Genomic DNA, 22,509 nt, shown 5'->3' with positions numbered 1-22,509 from the left:
CAATTTACATCTGCATCTCTGTGACAGGCTGGTATGTTTATATACAAATGGTTTGGGGTCTTCAGGTGCATAGAAAAGGGTCCTAAAGAGAGGAAACAGCACATTAGGTTAATAGGCGATTGTAATTTGGCCCACTATGAGTCAGTGTGGGTGTGTGCTGCATTGACACAATCCCGGCTTTCTTTGAAAATAAATGGACAGGTCTGAGATAAATTCTACTTTTTTCTTTTTTCTTTGGAATCAAAAAATTATAACAGAACACAATTAATAAAAATAATGTAGCAAGTTAAATAGTATGCTTTGAAATCTATATGGTGGCGCAGCGGTAGCACAGCTGCCTCGCAGTTAGGAGACCTGGGTTCACTTCCCGGGTCCTCCCTGCATGGAGTTTGCATGTTCTCCCCATGTCTGCGTGGGTTTCCTCCGGGCACTCCGGTTTCCTCCCACAGTCCAAAGACATGCAGGTTAGGTGCATTGGCGATTCTAAATTGTCCCTAGTGTGTGCTTGGTGTGTGGGTGTGTGTGTGTGTGTGCCCTGTGGTGGGCTGGTGCCCTGCCCGGGGTTTGTTTCCTGCCTTGCACCCTGTGTTGGCTGGGATTAACTCCAGCAGACCCCCGTGACCCTGTAGTTAGGATATAGCGGGTTGGATAATGGATGGCTGCGGTGGGTTGGCACCCTGCCCTGGATTGGTTCCCTGCCTTGTGCCCTGTGTTGGCTGGGATTGGCTCCAGCAGACCCCCGTGACCCTGTGTTCGGATTCAGCGGGTTGGAAAATGGATGGATGGATGGATAATGGATGGATGGATGGATGGAATCTATATAAAGCAGAAAGTAAAACCAGAAGGTTAATTCACATCCACTTTTATCTGAATGATCCGATTTAGTTATATTTAAGGTTCGGGCTTGTTAACTTTGGAAACTTGCATTATTTATTATGAAATATATCAGGTGAAATTTAGAGTGATCAGCATATTACTTATACTTGTATTCATGTTTATAATTTGCTGTTTAAACCTACTTTAATTTTTAGTATTATTTACTTTTTTTTGTATATTTCACTTGTGCTCTTTCAGGCAAATGTAGCATTTTAGACTTGGCACATTGATCTAAAAGATGGCAGCAAAGTACCCTATTTAATTACAAAATAGGCTTTTCAATGCAACAAGCCAATTCAGCACAAATCAATCTTACAAGCTTTTCAGCAAGGTAAGGTTTTTCATCACGCAACACTGCAAATTAAAGCTGGGCACAAAGGCAATTAGAGCAATAGAAGGCCACTCAGGGACAGCTAATTTAAAGTATGTGGCCCTGCTTAGTGTTTAGGGAATTGATAAAAACAATAAGAGTAGGACCCTCAGATGATTTGAGCAAGGTTGTTAATTCTTTGAGAAGATCCATATAACAGGGGAATAACAAGAAGATTTGAAAATCATGCAAGATAGCCCTCTGCAACTCTGAATGGAAAAGCAGATTATAAGAAAAGATGAAAAGGTGAACAGATAAATAAGCAACTTCACACATTTCCTTATTTGAGGACCAATTTTTTTACATATTTCATCTTGACTTAATAACAGTATTGTGTTTCCTTTTTTACAGATTATCTGGTTTTCATTAAAAAAAACATTTAGTAGAAAATTAAAAATACTTTAAATACTTTATTTGCGGTAGATACTCAAATACTGCAGTGTAGACTATGGTGGCTTGTACCTCATAGTTCCAGTGGCCAGGGTTCAGTTTTTGGACTGGTCATTATAGAGTATATACTAGGACACACTTGGACCTCCAGTCCTGGAAGAATGGTGGTGCACATGCTTCTTAAGAAACACAGCCCCCCATGTCAATCTGATGAGAGTGCCACCACTTCTTTCATGGGTATGACTCTCTCTAGGATGTCGCTGTGGTTCTTTTTCTGTCAGTCATGCAGTGTGATGGCACCAGCTTGTTGAAAGAAGAACCTGAAGCCTAATTATGTGGAAGTGGCAGCCCACCCTTGCAATTATTTGGTTGTGTATGATTTTCTTTAGTACTCGGAAGGCATGACTTGTGTTTGGGAGGAAAACTATCAGTGAACCTGTGGAAAGAGATTTGCTGTCAGCAGATGTTACTGCCAGTGCTGCTGCTGTTTTCCTGTCAAACATAACGTACAGCTGCTCTTGCCGTGAAAAGGACCTGAAGCCTAAATACGTGACAGTGGTAGCACACACCTACCCATATCACGTAATAAGCTCATGATTAAGGCCAAGATTAAGGTTCAAGGCCCACTGGGTTTTGTGTGACAGACAGCATTATATATATATATATATATATATGTAAGTGGTCAGGACAGAAGCCATGGTGGATAAGAGAAAAGATGGACAGCAGAACAGCTACTGTAAAAATGATATACAGTAAATTAGTTTTACAAAACAAAAGTATACAAACAAAATATAATATTGTATTAACAAAATGAAATAATTCATATAATATTGTGACCAGCATAATAAGTAAACACAAGTCAGAGGTACTGGAGTTTTCTATGTTTAACTTGGGGTCTTCATTCTGTAACATACTGTGTGATGGACGACCGGCATCTCAACCCAGCCAGGACACCCAAAGAATAAAGGGATGGGGGAAGGAAGCTACTTGTGAACACTGCCTCCCCCAAAGCACTAGATGGCAGCTTCCCTGGACTACAGCGGTGACCCAGATTCCCCCAGGACACTATGGGACATGGAGTCCGACAACGCAGCCCTACTAAGTACTGTGGGTGCTGCCAGGGGACTCTGCAAGAGGACCAGAGGAGTCATGCCTTATTCATAGCCCGAAAGTACTCCCACACTGAAGAAAAAAAAAGCAAGTTCCCCATCTGACCCAGTAGTGCTAGCAAGTTATGTGGATGGAAGGACAAAAGCACTTCCGTGTCAAAAACTATGCAAAGGACTGCTGAAGACCCAGCAAGCAAGCCAGAGTCGGGATTAGGCAGACAACACTTGCTAGAAGATGTGGAGGAGAGAGAAATGTGATTATTATTGTTGAATTGCCTTTTATTGTAGCTGAGGTGCTTAGGGAGCACTGTTTAGAGAAGAAAAGAATACAAATACTTCTCATTGCTTTTACCCTGTGTCCTGAGCGTCTGTCTGTTGGGTTTAAAGGGGCAACAGCGACCCCTAACGTTCACACCTGTCTTATACTCTGTTATCTGGGTTACAGAATACACCTCCAAAACAATAAAAGAAAGCTTTCCCTACCAATCAGTTTATCTCCTGCCACTTACATTCTGTCTTTCTCTGCATTGCAAACACATCTGCTTATTGCCTCCTGACTCCCTACTCAAAACTTTGATCCGCCGCACCTTCCTTTTTCTCCTATATTCTCCTGTCACTCATCTCCTAAGAGGCATGTCCGCCCCTTACTGAACAGAAGCCCTTCACCCAGTCCCATCATTTACACAGCATTCATTCCATCCTTTCTGCTCCCTCACAGTGCATCACAAGCTGCCTGCATGTCACAATATACTGTATTAATAAAACGTAACAGAATTTAAAAAGAAAATTACAATACAGAAGAACATTAACATTAAGACAGAATAACATTACCATCAATAGTTTTAGACCATAAATTGAATTAATATTTGAGCACTTTCGCCATTTTGTAAACATTTAATAATTTCAGTTTTTTGTGACAATTCCAACACCACATGCATATGTTATCGGCCATAACAGTAGCTTAATTATAACAAAAGAGAAAAGCTATGAAATAGTATTAAAACTGAAGGTACATAACTGACACTATGATTTCAAAATCGACATGACATGTGGTGCTGGGGATGAACACTACGCGCTAGCAGAAGGAAGACCTGTTCCAATGTGCAGAGCTCATAATGTATCACATGACAGTAGTAGTACTGTAATAGGTAGGCACTGGTGTGCAAAATGATTTTTTTTTTATCCAGATGGTTAATGGAAACTGACAGTTAATCGAGTGATGGATAATCAAGGTTTTACTGTATATAAGCAGTTATACAGTTTACGCATTTCTGCTATGACCTTGTTAAGATTTTTGGGGGTATTCGGCTTTCTTCTCTCATCTCAAAGCATTGTATGACTGGTTATTCCAAATAGGTTAACTGAAAGTGAGACTGGGCTTTGGACATTAGTATGTCCTAAAACCTTTCTGTCCATGTTTCCTAATAACCCTGTTCTCTAATAAGTAGGATATGAAATAGATAGATAAAATTTGTATTTTAATTCAGGCACTATAATGTTTGTTTCCTGCCTTGCACCCTGTGCTAGCTGAGATAGTCTCCAGCACCTCCCATGGACCTGTTCTGGATTAATCAGGTTAGAAAATGACATGACTACAGTATAACGTTACAGGCCGAAGAGATACAAAGTGGGCAGAGATGTTGCCTTACATATTCGGGAACCATCTCAACTGCTGTCTGTGTGGAGTTTACACATTATCACCATGCTTCTGTATGTTTTTTTCTTGTTCAAAAGTTTTTGCCCATAGTGGATGAAAGTGTGACATGTGACGAATGAGCACTGGAGAAGTGGATCAGGTTTATTTTCAGATAGTCCTAGATTATGTCATACAAATGACAAAACATTACCTGCCTTCTCTCAGTATGTGGATTGTAACACCCGGGGAAATAGGGCTATTGATCTACTGTATGCATACGTTAAAGACGCATACAGCGCCACCCTGCCTGCGCTTGGGAAAACAGATCATAACCTGATTCTGCTTCAGCCTCACTACAAACCAAGAGTGAGGGAGCTACCTACAACCACACGCTCATTCAGGAAGTGGTCCCCTGAGGCAGAGCAGGTTCTGAGAGACTGCTTTGGAACTACGGACTGGGATATCCTGCAGGGATCATATAGTGAGAACATTGAGGAGGTTGTTGACTGCACTACTGACTACATCAACTTCTGTATGGACATTGTAGTTCCAGTAAGAACAGTACACTACTATGCTAACAGCAATCCATGGATTACAAGTGAAATCAAAGGCCTTTTGAACCAGAAGAAAAAGGCTTTTAAAGGTGGTGATCAGCATGAGCTCAAGCGCGTGCAGAAGGAACTCAGAGTCCAGCTCAGGGTGGCGAAGGAGCAGTACAGGAGAAAGCTGGAGCAGAAGTTACAGAATACCAGCATGAAGGAAGTGTGAAATGGGATGAAGATCATCACTGGCTGCAGCTCGAAGCGAGGTGCCACCATCGAGAGAGATATGGAGAGAGCAAACCTGATGAACAACTTCTTTAACAGGTTTGACCACCCTAACCCACTCTCACCTCAGAGTACTGCACCCTCCACCCATCCTTATGCTGATACCAGCATAGGAGAGAGTTTCCCCCCACACACAATTACAGCAGCCCAGGTAAGCAGAGAGCTGAGGAGACTTCGTGCCAGCAAAGCAGTGGGTCCAGATGGAGTATCTCCATGACTGCTGAAGGCCTGTGCGTTGGAGCTGGGGAGTCCTCTACAGCGCATCTTCAACCTGAGCCTGGAACAGGGGAGAGTCCCAAGGTTTTGGAAAACATCTTGCATCACCCCAGTCCAAAAGGTATCACGTCCTAGTGAGCTGAATGACTTCCGGTCTATCGCTCTGACGTCACATGTGATGAAGACCATGGATCAGCTGCTGCTTCACCACCTGAGGCCACAGGTCCGCCATGTCCTCGACACTCTGCAGTTCGCATACCAGGAGAAGGTGGGAGCGGAGAATGCCATCATCTATATGCTACACCAATCCCTCTCCCACTTGGACAGAGACAGTGGTGCTGTAAGAATTATGTTTCTGGATTTCTCTAGCGCCTTCAACACCATCCAACCTCTGCTTCTTATGGACAAGCTGACAGAGATGGGAGTAGATTCATACCTGGTGGCATGGATCGTGGACTATCTTACAGACAGACCTCAGTATGTGCATCTTGGGAACTGCAGGTCTGACATTGTGGTCAGCAGCACAGGAGCGCCGCAGGGGACTGTACTTTCTCCAGTCCTGTTCAGCCTGTTCATACATCGGACTTCCAATACAACTCGGAGTCCTGCCATATGTAAAACTTCGCTGACGACACTGCTATTGTGGGCTGCATCAGGAGTGTGCAGGAGGAGGAGTATAGGGACCTAATCAAGGACTTTGTTAAATGGTGCAACTCAAACCACCTACACCTACCCAGGCCCCTCATGGACCCCGTGATCATCAGAGGTGACTATATGCAGAGGGTGCAAACCTATAAATTCCTGGGAGTGCAGCTGGTTGATAAATTGGACTGGACTGCCAATACTAATTATCTGTGCAAGAGAGGACAGAGCCGACTATACTTCCTTAGAAGACTGGCGTCCTTCAACATCTGCAATAAGATGCTGCAGATGCTCTATCAGACAGTTATGGCGAGCGCCCTCTTCTACGCGGTGGTGTGCTGGGGAGGCAGCATAAAGAAGAGGGACACCTCACGCCTGGACAAACTGGTGAGGAAAGCAGACTCTATTGTAGGCACGGCGCTGGACAGTTTGACATCCGTGGCAGAGCGATGGGTGCTCAGGAGGCTCCTGTCAATAATGGAGAATCCACTGCATCCACTGAACAGTATCATCTCCAGACAGAAGAGCAGCTTCAGCGACAGACTGCTGTCACTGTCCTGCTTCACGGACAGACTGAGGAGAACGTTCACCATCGTTAACACCAATGCATAAAGTACACCGTGGGAGTACTTATGAAATGAGAAACTGAACAAATTACAAATTTTCCTTTTTTTTGTATTCATCGGTTTCCTTATTATAACATCTCATCCATTTGAAAAGTTCTGCCTGTGGATAACCCTGTAATGGATAAGCAAGATAATATAACTGAACGGAGTTTCCCTTTATGATTTTCATTTGCTATATTTTTGCTGATTATTAGAGAGCCCGTTTTTTTATTTTTGTACTCTGTGCACACTCTGCTTTTTAACCTGTGACTTACAACCATTAGTAGACATTTTAACCTGCAAGTTCCATCAATTAAGATACTTTAATTTGGCATTTGGTGTTTCTCACTCTGTCTTTTGTTCAGTTTTACTGTGGGAAAACAAAGCTACCTGCTGGTCTGAAAATTTGATGAAACATGGTTAATAAAGGAGTAAGGCCACAATTAGATTTTTGCTTTGTTAAGCTGTCTCTAATTTGTTGACATTCTCTCTTTCATTTAAGAATATCTGTTATGAGTATTTCACTTTGTTTTTCTGAAACAGATGTTTGTTTAACTTGACTTGATATCTACTCTATATATATAAAATCCTAAGCCTAAAAGTGCAACGATTTTATGCAATGGTTTTATGTGACGTTTTTATGTGATGTTTTTTGTCACTCTTTGAATCAGGCTTATTTTAAAACCTACATATATTTGTTTGGTATTATTTTTTTCAGAATTTATCGAACTTTAATGTGATGTTGTTAGATTTTCAGATTCTTATTCTGTTTTTAAATTATAAACTAAAAAATATCAAGAACTCACATCCCGTAAAACGAGACTTAACCAAGAGTGGCAAGAGATTTAACCATGCCTGGGGCCAGAAATAAAAGACAAAGAGTAGGACAGCTGCTGTACAGGCTTTTAAATGTTTGAAGTGCCGCGCGAAATGCAGATCATCCGGCACAGCACCAGCAGCAAGCCAGCAGCTGATCGAGCAAAATGGAGGTAAAAAAACCTGTATTTTGTTTCCTATTGTATCACCGTTTAAGAGGGGGTTTCGGAGGAGCGACTGTGTCTCCTTGGGGTGCGTTCAGCCCCCCTCTTCACAACATGAGCGGCAGACTGGGCGCAACTGGGACTTGATTACTCCTCTTAACCACACTTTAATAATAATAAGAAGATGGCGAATAATACAAATAAATAGTACAATCATTAATAAATATATAATGTTACAAGAGTAAACTGTATTTCATGTACTCTCAGCTCTAAACGTACCTTTGCCCAACCCTGTATACATATATAGATTAGTCTGAGATTACATGAAAGCAATGGAACTCTGAATGTTTGGGACAAAACTTTAGAGCAGTGGTTCCCAATCTGGGGGGCATACACACCAGGTGGTACAAGAAGGCATTTCAGGGGGTGCGACAAAGAGGAAGTGATCATGGTATGTTGTCTAACTTTATCATGGTGCGATCAGTGCCTTTTGTAGGTTATTTATTTCTTAATGCTCCTGTTCTATGATATGAAAAGAACTGAGAATTGTATGCGCAATTGTCACCTGTGAATAGGCCACAGAAATGCACGTTCTCACTGGTTCCCTGCTGTGGGCGTAGCTTTTGTAAAGGTGAATAGCTTTGTGTAAGAGAATGGACTTTAAACCTTGCAATGATCAATAGAGAATGTCGAGGTCTGGTATTGATTTCCGTGCAAGCCCTGATTGTGAAACTTCACTGATTTCGAGGTCTGATTGCCAGGTACAAGGGGAACTGAATTGGATGCAACGCCTTCTACTTACACTAAGCCCGTCTCTCCTGTGGCACATCTGTTTTTGAACTGCAGTGCAAGTGTTATTGAGGGACAAAGCTTGTCGACTGTGTTTCACTGCTTAGTGGTGCACCAGCACCCATTGCTTCACGCTGGTCTCCAGTCCCTATAACCCCTCGATCATTGATCATGTGTCATTTGTTCGCAGAGCTTGATACTTTGCGGATACCCCAACCAAGTGTCTAAGCTTCAGGGAGACATATTTACAAGATTATTGAGACTTATAAAGGTGAACTGCTCAATTCATATTTCAATTTCACTCACTGAGGTAAAAATTTATTTAGTTTTATTTCAGTTTTTTTCATTTGCAATGTAGTATGTAGTTCAATTTGTGGCTCAAAAATTAGAACATTGTGGTGTGGACATAAATCAAACATTTTCTAGGGGTTGGTCGGGAACCGCTGCTTTAGAGGCAAGTTAAGAAAATCTAAAAGTAACAGCATGTATTTCTTCAGCACATTTTCATGTACAAGACATAGCTCAAAGTAGTTTATAAAATGCCAAAGAAACATTTGCAAGAAAAGAAAACCAAATTGAATTAGGTACGAATAATAATAAATAACTAACAAAAAGGGTCTTAGATAAAATAGATATATAATTAGTAGAAACAGTTATATAGAGTTATAGTAGAGTTATACTGTATATGGTATCATATTCTAAGTGTCTTAAGATGAGCCTGATGATAAGGTCACCTGGGCTGGAATACAGAAAGAACAAAAACACTCCATTTAAGCTGGAGAAAAAACAAAACCTGCACGGCCAAAAGACCAATGAACCCCCCACCCCTGGGCATTCTACCTAACATAAAAATTCTTAACTCGCTCCTCATTGTTTCCAGGCTCTGTCCCAGAGGGTTCAATGCAGTGGGACTTGTGGGCCAGCCGAGTTATCCACCTTCATTCAAGCACCACAGGTGACTGCACAGTGCCTCGATCAGGTAGTGGTGGCAGCAGCACAAAAAAATACATAAAATGTAAGAACAACTGTGAACAGCAAAAAGATCTAGAACATTAAAGGTTTGGACTGAAAGTTGGAAAAGTAGCTACCAGTGAGATGTTTTTCCAACAGCTGGATCACACATTAAAAAAAATCCATTACAGCTGTGTTAAAATAAAATTCATCTCACTCTTAATACTTTGGCATATGATCTTGGCATATCCTAATTGTGAGTCTGGTTTCTTCCTCTGTTTTAACACTGTGGTTTGTTTTTAGGATTTGCAGCTTTAGGCTGAATTAGCATGACTGACTTTGAATTGCTATGTTACCTAACCTGTACCCACTTGTTAACATTTAATGATCTAATGACCTAAAACAAAAAATACCTTTTTACTTTTTTTTCCCCTTGGAATAATTTGAAACACACAACATTAAAAGCACTTCAGCAAATTGACTTTCTTGTTTTTCTTCATACTGTCTAAAAGTCTGATATGATATCATTGAAGGGGATTATAAGGGAAACCTTCAGGACTTTGAATGGAGTCTTTAGTCTCTCAAGCTGCATAAACATTACATCTGGCCACTGCCAGTCATGAAGCTATAAGACTCCCCACAATAAATGATAGAGATACAGAGAACTTTAAATTTTAAATATATTTATTTAACAATCATGAAATATAAATTCACAAAAAAAAAAAAACGGAAAGAAACTGCATAAACAGCAACATTCACAAAAACTAAACTTTCATTAACCTACCATTATATAGGACTGAATGTACAAATTCTAAATTTGACTCTCCCATTCTAAAAGGCAGTATATGAAAAACACACTACTCTGCTTCATTTTCTTCAATAAAATGCCTTTAAATGTCTCATCATATTACTAACTTGCCTGGAGCTGCAGTCTGCTACTTCACATCTGAATACTTTATGACACAGCCCTGTGGAAAATTCCCTAAACATCCAAGTAGAGTGACGTCTGGGATCAGGGGTGCAGCAAAAACTAGCAGTGCGTCTTAGTAAATGGTACCTCCTGGAGTCTCATAGGTGTACTACATCCAAGATTTATGGCTAAGTCAATGAAATGATTCATCTCTCTAGCCTGCTTTTGAACAGCTTGCCTTTCTAATTGTGTTGGGCCCCAGCCAGCTTAGCCAACATTGCCACAAACTACCCTTTGGTGGGTTTGGAGGTGAGGGCAATAACTCTGTTGTGGCACAAAAGCTACTTTATTTTTGCTCCATATAACATATGGTATGTGAAAGGAGCACTGAGTGGTATAAACCAGCAACAACAAAAATAATAATAGTAAGTTCAAATGAGAGTATATGCAAATCACATGTTGAACGTGGGCTTTCAAACAAGCCAATATGCTAATAACCATCACTAAAGTAATTATTAATTTCTTATAAAGACAACAGAAATGAAAAATAAAGAGCAAGTAGTAAGAACAATCAACTATTCCAGATAACAAAATAAATAATAATTATTCAAAAAGAAGGAAAACAAAAAAGTATATTTCAATCTTCAAAAAGAAAAGGCAGTAGCATTAAACATCAAAGATCTATCTATCTATCTATCTATCTATCTATCTATCTATCTATCTATCTATCTATCTATCTATCTATCTATAGTATATATACTAGGGGAGCTCTGGTATGCCGCCCCACTTGCGTCCAAAATCACGAAATTCTATAAATATGTAAAAAAAAAATTAATTATTATTTCACAGAGTAAAAATCATGAAATGAGAATAAAATATTTACTCTCTTACTGATTAGAGTATTCCCGTTAAATGGAGGTCCACTATGTTCGATGAGTATTTATAAGAGACAAAATAAATGATCCATTCATTTTAACTTCTGACATTCTTATTGATATATTTTTTTTAAAAATTACTCATTTAAATAACAGGAAAAATCAAGTGAAAACTAAAGTGGTATGCAGTGGGTCATCGTAACTCGACCTTTGTAACTAAATCTCCTAAATACAAATGACATTCTTGATATTTTAGTTCATAATTTAAAAACGGAATAAGAATCTGAAAATCTAACAACATCACATTAAAGTTCAAGAAACCCTGAAAGGAATGATACCAAACATATACAGTGCATCCAGAAAGTATTCACAGCGCATCAATTTTTCCACATTTTGTTATGTCACAGCCTTATTCCAAAATGGATTAAATTCATTTTTTTCCTCAGAATTCTACACACAACACCCCATAATGACAACGTGAAAAAAGTTTACTTGAGATTTTTGCAAATTTATTAAAAATAAAAAAACTGAGAAAGCACATGTACATAAGTATTCACAGCCTTTGCCATGAAGCTCAAAATTGAGCTCAGGTGCATCCTGTTTCCCCTGATCATCCTTGAGATGTTTCTGCAGCTTCATTGGAGTCCACCTGTGGTAAATTCAGTTGATTGGACATGATTTGGAAAGGCACACACCTGTCTATATAAGGCCCACAGTTGACAGTTCATGTCAGAGCACAAACCAAGCATGAAGTCAAAGGAATTGTCTGTAGACCTCCGAGACAGGATTGTCTCGAGGCACAAATCTGGGGAAGGTTACAGAAAAATTTCTGCTGTTTTGAAGGTCCCAATGAGCACAGTGGCCTCCATCATCCGTAAGTGGAAGAAGTTCAAAACCGCCAGGACTCTTCCTATAGCTGGCCGGCCATCTAAACTGAGCGATCGGGGGAGAAGGGCCTTAGTCATGGAGGTGACCAAGAACCCGATGGTCACTCTGTCAAAGCTCCAGAGGTACTCTGTGGAGAGAGGAGAACCTTCCAGAATGACAACCATCTCTGCAGCAATCCACCAATCAGGCCTGTATGGTAGAGTGACCAGACAGAAGCCACTCCTTAGTAAAATAAATAATAAATAATAATAATAATTCATTACATTTATATAGCGCTTTTCTCAGTACTCAAAGCGCTTTCCACACAGGGAGGAACCGGGAAGCGAACCCACAATCTTCCACAGTCCCCTTACTGCAAACAGCAGCAGCAGCACTACCACTGCAAAGGCACATGGCAACCTGCCTGGAGTTTGCCAAAAGGCACCTGAAGGACTCATAGACCATGAGAAGGAAAATTCTCTGGTCTGATGAGACAAAGATTGAACTCTTTGGAGTGAATGCCAGGCGTCACTTTTGGAGGAAACCTGGCACCATCCCTACAGTGAAGCATGGTGGTGGCAGCATCATGCTGTGGGGATGTTTTTCAGCGGCAGGAACTGGGAGGCTAGTCAGGATAAAAGGAAAGATGACTGCAGCAATGTACAGAGACATCCTGGATGAAAACCTGCTCCAGAGCGCTCTTGACCTCAGACTGGGGCGACGGTTCATCTTTCAGCAGGACAACGACCCTAAGCACACAGCCAAGATATCAAAGGAGTGGCTTCAGGACAACTCTGTGAATGTCCTTGAGTGGCCCAGCCAGAGCCCAGACTTGAATCAGATTGAACATCTCTGGAGAGATCTTAAAATGGCTGTGCACTGACGCTTCCCATCCAACCTGATGGAGCTTGAGAGGTGCTGCAAAGACGAATGGGCGAAACTGGCCAAGGATAGGTGTGCCAAGCTTGTGGCATCATATTCAAAAAGACTTGAGGCTGTAATTGCTGCCAAAGGTGCATCAACAAAGTATTGAGCAAAGGCTGTGAATACTTATGTACATGGGATTTCTCATTTTTTTTATTTTTAATAAATTTGCAAAAACCTCAAGTAACCTTTTTTCACGTTGTCATTATGGGGTGTTGTGTGTAGAATTCTGAGGAAAAAAATGAATTTAATTCATTTTGGAATAAGGCTGTAACATAACAAAATGTGGAAAAAGTGATGTGCTGTGAATACTTTCTGGATGCACTGTACATGTAGGTTTTTAAATAAGCCCAATTTAAAGTGTGACAAAAAGGTGACATAAAAACGTCACATAAAATCATTGCACAAAATCGTTGCACTTTTAGGCTTAGGATTTTATATATATATATATATATAGAGAGAGAGAGAGAGAGTATATAATTGCGACAAAGGATCAGGAAAAAAAAATGTAGTAGTGGTCCAAGTTTACCTGCACACACCGCATTGTCAGTCAAAGTGTTTGTGAGCAAAAACAGTGTGGTTGTTCCTTTGCACCCCCAAATCTTCAAGATCTTGCTCCCTGTGATTTCTTTTTGTTCCTGAAATTAAAATTGAGACTGAAGGGACGACGATTTGCTACCATGTTAAAAATGCAGAAAAAAATAATCACAGGAGGCTGTAGACATGGATACAAAAGATGAGTACAGGAAATGTTATCAGGAATGAAATAAGTGCGGGGACAAGGGTACTGCATCTCAAGGGGAGTATTTTGATGGTGACTAAAATGGAAAAGCTGTAAGATGTATAATAATTTTTTTTAACAATTCAGGGAAATTTTGGGTCCTCCCTCGCAGGTAAATAGTTACAGAAAAAAAATAATAGTACAGTTTTCTCTAGAAAACAAAAAATATAAAAAGAATACAATTGCATGTAATAAAATAAAAAGAGAAAAATAACAATCAATTGTGGACTCTAAGGAGCAAATGAATTGAAGGAAATTTTGGTTAGAGAAGATGCAGATGTCATAGTAATACAAACAATAGGCAAAGACAATGGAGAGCTGCAGAACAAACTAATGAAACTTTAAAAGTGTGTTATTGTCATTTGTCCAATTTGGCTCTTGTTTGGTTCAGACCTTGGCACAAGGTTGACATATTTAGAAATGGTAAATTCAAAACTAGTCAACATGTTTTTAATTAAATTTTAACTAATTATTAAATTCCAGATAGATAGATACTTTATTAATCCCAGGGGGAAATTCACATACTCCAGCAGCAGCATACTGATAAAGACAATATTAAATTAAAGACTGATAACAATGTGAACCTGTAATCAATAAATTAGCATGTAAAACAAATATATTAAAGGGAATGATGGAGATGTCAGAGTGATATTGTTAATATGCAAAGGCAATAGAATTCAACCAAGTCTTCATGTCCTTCGTCCAATATGGTCCTTTTATAGACCAGTGCTCAAGATCAACACAACTGGAAATTTATATTTAAAAATTTTTAGGATCATCTCTTCTTTGTGGCAGATTACAAAAAGAAAAGGAATTTAAACTAAATATTTAATGCCTTAAAAATGATGGAATAGTAATGTAAAGTCTAAGTAAACCTATGAATAAAGTGCCTATAATGAATTTTAGAGTTTTAATAAAAGGTTTAGTAAAGGGAAGATGCAGATATCAAAGTGAGGCAACAGAGAGCTGTGGAACAAAGTGAAGGGAATCCACTGATATATTATCGTCCTTTTTCCAATATGACTCTAGTTCAGACCAAGGCACAAGGTTGGCACAATTGGAAATGTTCCCAAATCCAGTCTCCATTGCCAGGGGTCTAGTCTGTCTAGGACTTTTTTTGCCTATGCCTGACATTAAATTGGCATTGTACCCAAACCTCGCCCTTCATCTTGAAGGTTGTTAGCCAAGAAAATGGCTTCACATTGCAGTTTCAGAGCAAAGCTAAAAGTAAGATGAAGAGGTTTCAGATCTTCTCTGTCTCCATAAAATAAGGAGTGCTTGATTGCTTTTAAATAAGTTGAATGAACTGTCACATTTCATAGTGAGTTCAGGTACTGTGGCATTTTGGGTATTGCATAGAACCTGCTTAAACATTTTATTTTAGACTCCATTCTAATGCTTGACAGGTTTCATCTGAATTGATCAGATAGAATGTAAAAAGCAGGAGTGGGACTTGACATCCATGTGAAAAATTATATAAAAAAGCAACCACGTTATGGTCCAGACACCGAAATGCCAACTAAGTTCGTCCGGTTTACTGCCTAGGGAGATAAGTTAATGTTTATTAACATAGCAACAGAAAAACACTCTCATAATGATTCATTCTGACCCTAGAATGCTGGTGAGTTTCTCCAGGGAAATTTTGGAAGGGACAAAACATGTTCCACTTGTGGACACAACAAGCTGGACCTACTTTAGCTTAAATGCCTTTTAATGTAAACCTGTGGTACAACTGGGTAGATCTAACCACATCTTCTTCCCACCTAAAAGCCTGTTATCAGATGGCAGCAGCTCTCTTATTTTCTAAGCCAGAAGTTCTTGTACGCATGTTTTGGAGGGTTGTGGTTAGTTATAATATGTGTATTTTTGAGCATCTATCTATCTATCTATCTATCTATCTATCTATCTATCTATCTATCTATCTATCTATCTATCTATCTATCTATCTATCTATCTATCTATCTATCTATCTATCTATCTATCTATCTATCTATCGTTAAAAGCAAATATTTTAATTGATACAGCCCTTCTTATAAAAGAAGAAGGGACTTACAATTTTTCTAGTCTGAAAAAGAACATTTATATGTCAGAAGATGCACTTTAAATGACATAATGCTGTCACTTGTGTTCTACTACTTCAATCCTCAAGTTCAGCTCACTGCGTACCCCTGAGAAAATCACTCAATTTGCCGGTGCTCCAATTGTGAAAGCTATATTATTATTTTTTTTTTTTAGTCTATAATTGGCAGAGGCTTTTACCTAAGGCAACTTTCAGGATCAGAATACACCACAACTGCTTTTATATCATTTTTTACAAGAAGAACATGGTAAGGTTAAGCAATTTGCTTGGAATCCTAGATTGTGATATGTAAAGCAACTGCAATGCAGTCTATTTTAGGATTTGTCTCAAAGCTTCAGTTTAGTTCAGTATTATGCTAGTTCTCCTAAAGTTCTACCATTAAGTTAATTAACATTAAGTATTATGTTCTACTAATTAACATTATGTTCAGCTAATTAACATTAAGTATTATGTTCTACTTACACGAATTTACCAAGAAAAAAATTTAATGTTTCTGAACATTTGGTCCAGACAACTTAAAGATACTCCGAGATCATAATGAAAGTAATTTTCAGAGATACACTGAGAATATAAGTTATCATCAAGATGAGCATCCCATATTATCACAATCACTACTCATAGAAGTGGGAGTTAACAAAGAAGATGAGTATATCATTTTTTATAGACATCTCAATCAAAGCTTAAACCTAGCTGCAGCTGTCAGAGATTTATCACACAGGTGTATACAACAAGATTTATTGAGTTTTCCTCAATCTTGGCTGCCATATTTCTCCATGTATGAGTCGGGCCTTTAGCCAGACTGCAAAAGCCCACACTTTTTTACAGTCTGGGAAAGGGGCCTACAGGCAGGTAAATGATTTTCCACAAAAGTGTTTAACCCTTCATTTTCTGATTTTGTGATTGCCACAAAAGTCTTGCTAAGCTATCTTATTATTTTGGAAACACTCAAATTTAGCTGCATAATAGTACGTAGCAAAAGACTTACAAATCAAATTCAACAATGGACTGTTGAGTCAGTCTTGTGCTTCTCTGATTCTCATACTGGAAGATGTGTGTTCAGAAGGCAGATACATAGATGGGTGTTCAACTCTTTGATAATTATGGATAAAATGTCATCACCTCAATATTAATGTTTCAAAGTCAGATATCCTGTACTTGCCTTCTGATTATATGCACTCAGATACATCTCTTAGCATTGCTCTTGATGTTACCCTATCGGCATTGGTCACAGTCAGGAATCTCTGTGTGACACTGGACTCCTCATTTTCATTCATAGAATATATTTCTTCAATGATCCTGTCATGTCATTTCTTTCTTTATAATTTTTAGAAAACATTCAACCCTTCCTTAATAATTATGCCACTCAGCTCTCTGTTCAGGCACTGGCTCTCTCTCGGCTGGCCTATTGCAACTCCCTGCTGGGGGAACCTTCTTTAGCTGCCATCAGACCTCTCCTGCTTGTCTAGTATTAGCTGCTCGATTGATGTTCTTGGTTCCTTACTTCACTCCTACCACTCCTCTGCTTTTGGTCTCTTCACTGGTTTCCTATTACTGCAAGGATCCAGTTCAAAACTCTTGTCATGACATATAGTTCTCTGACAGGTTCTACTCCTGCATATCTCCAGTCTTTGGTCTCTCCATACATCCTTTCAAGAAGTCTCCCTTCTGCCTCTGCCTGTCTGTTCGCCATTCCTCCTCTTGCCAGATGTGCCGAGACGATATGTTTCTGTTCTTGCTCGAAAGCTGTGGAATGATTTTCCTTTGGTTATTTAAATTGCACCAAATGTACTCATGTTTAAGCGTCTTTTGAAGACACACCTTCCCATTAAATATTTTGAGACTGTTCAGCTTCTCCTATACAGAATAGCTGCTGTTGTAGAGACAAAGCATTTTGGATGCTGATGTTCGTCTTAGTCTTGTTACAGCTATAATTATATGGTAGTATTGTGACTCCCTATTGCTCATTTTCTTTTTATCTTGCTCTCTGTTGCTTGGTCCAAACCTTCTGTCTGTGTGGTCCTGCAGCTGTCTGTTATGGTGGCCCCACCCCCTGAAATTCAATTTTAAAGGGAAAGAGAGCATAACTAAACATATCCATCCATCCATTCTCCAACCCTCTGAATCCAAACACAGGGTCACGGGGGTCTGCTGGAGCCAATCCCAGCCAACACAGGGCACAAGGCAGGAACCAATCCCAGGCAGGGTGCCAACCCACCACAGAACTAAACATATAAATATAACAAATAAATAAAATATAGAAGTAAAATAAAAAAACAGAAAACAATGTGATGGCAGAGTATATGGAGGTTGGCTGGTTGGTAAGGTAACTAGCTGAACCCTTAGTGTATCATATGTCCTGTGCTATTTATTGTAACAGCAATCTCATCATTACATGTGCCAGGTAATAGTGGTTACCTGCTCAGATGGTGATGCCTTTCGCCTTTCCTGGTCCCCCAGAGCGTAGAGGGAGAGGCACCATAATGCCGCACATGATCTTACGCTCTCAGTAAGTAGTGGTGGGAAGGGGGGGGGTCTAAACATGTTCTGCAGTATCGTGATTGCATATGTATGAGGTTGATTTTCATGCTCCATATATTGATGTTTCCTGGCGGTGTTGGAAGCGTGTTCATTTATGCTAAGGTGATAGGTGATAGTAATTTATAAATAGTCAATAGCACAGAAATTGCGTACGGTAGATTTTATAAATCTGATTTTTTTTTTTGGTATGCATTTTCCCAATTTTGTTTTTGCCATGCACATATCTTTCTGCTGGAATTCATACACAGATTTATAAACAAGGCCCCTGGTTTCAATCCTTTGCCTACATTTTTACTTCTGTTCCCAGTGTGCCCTTAATTCTGTCTGCTAATTCTCCCAATGGCAGAACAGAGTGGATGGTTGGCATTGGGAACAAATAAGAGTGAAAGAAAGTCCTTTGGTGAATTGTCTTTTGGGGTACTATGAGAAGTGGAAGAACCGAATAATTGTGAGGAATATGGTTTGGATATTGCCTCTGAGCAAACAGGTGTCATAGAAGAGGTGAATGGATGGGTTGTTGGCTTGTTGGAGTTTTTTAAGCCTGAACTTTTCATGTATTCATAGAGTTAATTTGTTTTGCTCTTTCTATATTTATTTATTTTTCATATATATAATTTTATTGATTTTATTGAAATCACAAAACATTCCATACAAATACAGTATATCAATTTTACAAAAATACGATTGAAAACAAATCAACCCCCACCCCTGAGAAAGAGAGCATGGGAAGCAGAATAAAACTTAAAGCTAGTAAAAATAAGTAAATAGATGAATTAATAAATGAATACAGATAAATGGAGAAGAAAAAGATGGCTATGTGCCATATGTTTTAATCGTCGTTCTGCAATATGATCCTGTGACACTGCATAGTAGAGTCGAGCTCCCTAACCATACTTACTGATAATCCTTTTTGTTTACAACTGCATCATTATATGTCCATCAGGTGCAGCATTTTTGATAAGAATGAGGTACATACAGTATCTGGCTACAATTGGATAGGCTCATCCAAATGTGTTTAATGTTTGTTTATCTATATCACAGGCAAAAACTGCAAAAATGGGCAAGAGGTTAAATAAGCCTTTCACATTTTGTATAGAAGAATGTCTAATGATTTAGAGCAAACACCTCACTTTTACTAGGCTGATCATAAATCAAAAATCCAATCTCCACCTAAACACATGTCTAAATGCATACAGCAAGAATGTTTGAGGCTATCCTTTAATACTTATTTTCTCGGGTTGCTGAAACAGCATTTTTCAGCACTGCAGAGGACAACGTGCACAATCTTTAGCATCCCAGATTTTTTTCCTCTTTTGTTTACCAAGTGTGAAATCCTTTTTCAAGTGAATGATTTTTTTCTACCTTGCTTATTTGTTATTGTTATAAAAATTTTATTGTAGAGAAATTTAATATTTCTATATAGTGTTTTTATCATTATGTTTAGAAAAAACTGTAACATTTCAGATCTGCAAGAGAAAGTGTGGCAAAAATAACAAGAAAAATTTGTGGAAAATAAAGAGAAAGAGTAAACAGCTTTATTTTTACTAAATGGATAACTTGAAATGTACTTTATTATATTACCACAAGGAAAACTTGCCTCTGTTTTGATAGAGTGAAAATATTAAAGCAAATAAGGCAGATTGAATGTACCAGCAGCAATAGAGACCAACATCTCTGGTCAAAATGCTATTTACAAAAATATCCTTAAAGAATATTTAGAATAATACTAAAAGTTACACAAACAAAACTTAATTAACTGCTTTGTACAAATTGTTTTTTTGCTCTGACAAAATAGTTTGTCTTCTCAATAATCACACTCATATTGTTACTTATGTCTCACATCATAAAGACCTTTGAGAGACTAGTCCTGGGCAATATGAGTTCTCTTATGGTAGACCACCTGGACTGACCGCAGTTTGCCTATTGGAACCAAGTTTGGAATGGAGGATGCAATTATCTCTCTGCTCCACAAGGCTTATTCTCACCTGAACAAAGCTGGCAGCACTGTGACGATTCTGATTTTTGATTTCTCCAACACCTTCAATACCATCCAGCCATCTCTGTTAAGGGGTAAACTCAAAGATATGCAGGTGGATGGGCTGAGCCTGTGGTGTCCTGGAAAATGGACTATCTGTCAGGCAGACCACAGTTTGTGAGACTCAAGGACTGTGTGAGTAACACTGGAGCACCACATGGAACAGTGCTTTTCTCTTCACGCTGTACACCTATGACTACAAGTATAACAGCAAGTCATGTCATTTGCAGAAATTCTCAGACGATTCTGCACTTTTATATTGATAAGGGGGATGAGACAGAGGAGAGGAGTGAAGTGGAAAACTTTGTTTCTTGATGCAAAGAGAACTGTCTGCATCTTAACATCAGTAAAACCAAGGAACTGGTTATTGACGTTCAACTCACCAAACAGCCCCTATGTTTGGTCACTATTTGAGCAGTGGATGTAGAGGTGGTAGATTCTTACAGGTACTACCACAGTGACAGGTTGGACTGTTCTCATAACACTGCTGAACTACTGTATATAAGAAAGGACAGAGTAGACCATTTTTCTTAGGAGATTGCATTCCTTTAATATGGAAAGTGGCATCCCTCACGTCTTCCACAACTCTGATGGCCAGTGCGATTTTCAACACTGTGGTGTGCTGGGCTGGTAACATCACTTCAGGAGAGGCCTACCGAATTAACGTGCTAATTAAAAGCACAGTTTATGAGCTGCACTCAGGACCCCCAGGAGGTTGTAGCAAATGAGAGAATTAAAACAGAATTGCCACTATGAACAATGCTGCACATCCTCTCTCTGACACACTAACACTGAGGACTTTCAGCTAACAAATTATTTGGCTGAAGAAAAACTACAGTGTCTCCTTTCTACCTGCGGCAGTACTGCATAATGCCTCACTGTGATCGTAACTGCCAAGTCAGAAGTATCTATCTATCTATCTATCTATCTATCTATCTATCTATCTATCTATCTATCTATCTATCTATCTATCTATCTATCTATCTATCTATCTATCTATCTATCTATCTATCTATCTATCTATCTATCTTGCATTCATGAAGAATTAAGCAATGTAATAACTACATCCATTGTAAATCATTATTTTACTATTAATTCATAACAATTAAAGACACACTGAAATGAGGTTTGTTATTGATGGCACATTTAATGTACAGTATACTTTGTTAATAAGATTTTAACAGTAAAAATACTTATCATTTTCTGTCTAGGTGAAGAGGCACTGACTATGTATATGGACAAAAGTAAACTGGACAGAAAAACAGTCAATGCTACTCAGAGTGTGGAGGCGCTATATCAGCTGGCATCTTCATATTTCATCGACAGAGATGGGACAATGAGACGACTTCATGAAATTCAGATTTCCACCAATGCTATTAAGGTACTTTTCAGCTTGTTTTCAGTGGTATTGCAGCTGAAGCAATGATGTAAATCTGAGATATAATTATCTTACAATGCGTCTTGGAAGCAGACATTTTACTTTCTGCAATACGTTTGCTCAACATTTAGGAATGCCTTACATGACATTTCTGATTATGTAAGAGTCTAATTTATTATATAAATAGAGGCAACAAAGCCGTATTTCTTTAGAGAAATAACATTCAGTACAAAGTGATGCACAAAATGAATATGTGCTCATTCCATAAATTGAATATGATGGAAAGTGAAGGAAAACGATACAAGAGAAAACTCATTGCTTTGATTGAAATGATATTATTATATTTTAGTAGAAAAAGCTATAAAATAAAGATGAAGTTTTTCAAAATAAGATTAGCAACTACTTTGGTGGAGTGGTTAGCACTGCATAATACCTCCAAAACTGTTCAAATTCGGCCCTGGTGGTCTGAATGGGTTTTTTTCCCAGGTACTCTGGTTTTCTTCTCATATGCCAAAGACAAATATGATTGGTGAAATGGCAACTCTAAATTAGCTCAAAGTGACTGTCTGTGTATCACCGGGTCCTGTAATAGATTGGCTTCCCGTAACTTGTGGGTTTGTCTCGTAACAAGCCCTGGCTCTCTACAACCCTTCTGTTGGATTACCTGGGTTAAGACAATAAATTGATCATAACTATTAATGTTCTGGAAGTTGTGATTCAAGAAATCCAC

The 22,509-nt window shown here is 38.9% G+C and overlaps 1 protein-coding gene across 3 annotated transcripts in view; it reads left to right on the top strand.

Annotated features, from left to right (window-relative positions):
- Positions 1-22,509, top strand: part of brinp1 (bone morphogenetic protein/retinoic acid inducible neural-specific 1) — a 668,396-nt gene that overhangs the window by 385,792 nt on the left and 260,095 nt on the right. For all 3 annotated transcript variants that reach the window (XM_051932394.1, XM_028809186.2, XM_051932395.1), the window contains exon 4: positions 21,613-21,782. In XM_051932394.1, the coding sequence (XP_051788354.1) occupies positions 21,613-21,782 (170 nt within the window). The remainder of the gene's footprint in view (positions 1-21,612; positions 21,783-22,509) is intronic.

Source organism: Erpetoichthys calabaricus, chromosome 9 (genome assembly GCF_900747795.2).
Source record: "Erpetoichthys calabaricus chromosome 9, fErpCal1.3, whole genome shotgun sequence".
Lineage (NCBI taxonomy): Eukaryota > Metazoa > Chordata > Cladistia > Polypteriformes > Polypteridae > Erpetoichthys > Erpetoichthys calabaricus.
The sequence above is the reverse complement of the archived record's forward strand: the minus strand, read 5'-3'. Positions and strand labels throughout refer to the sequence as shown.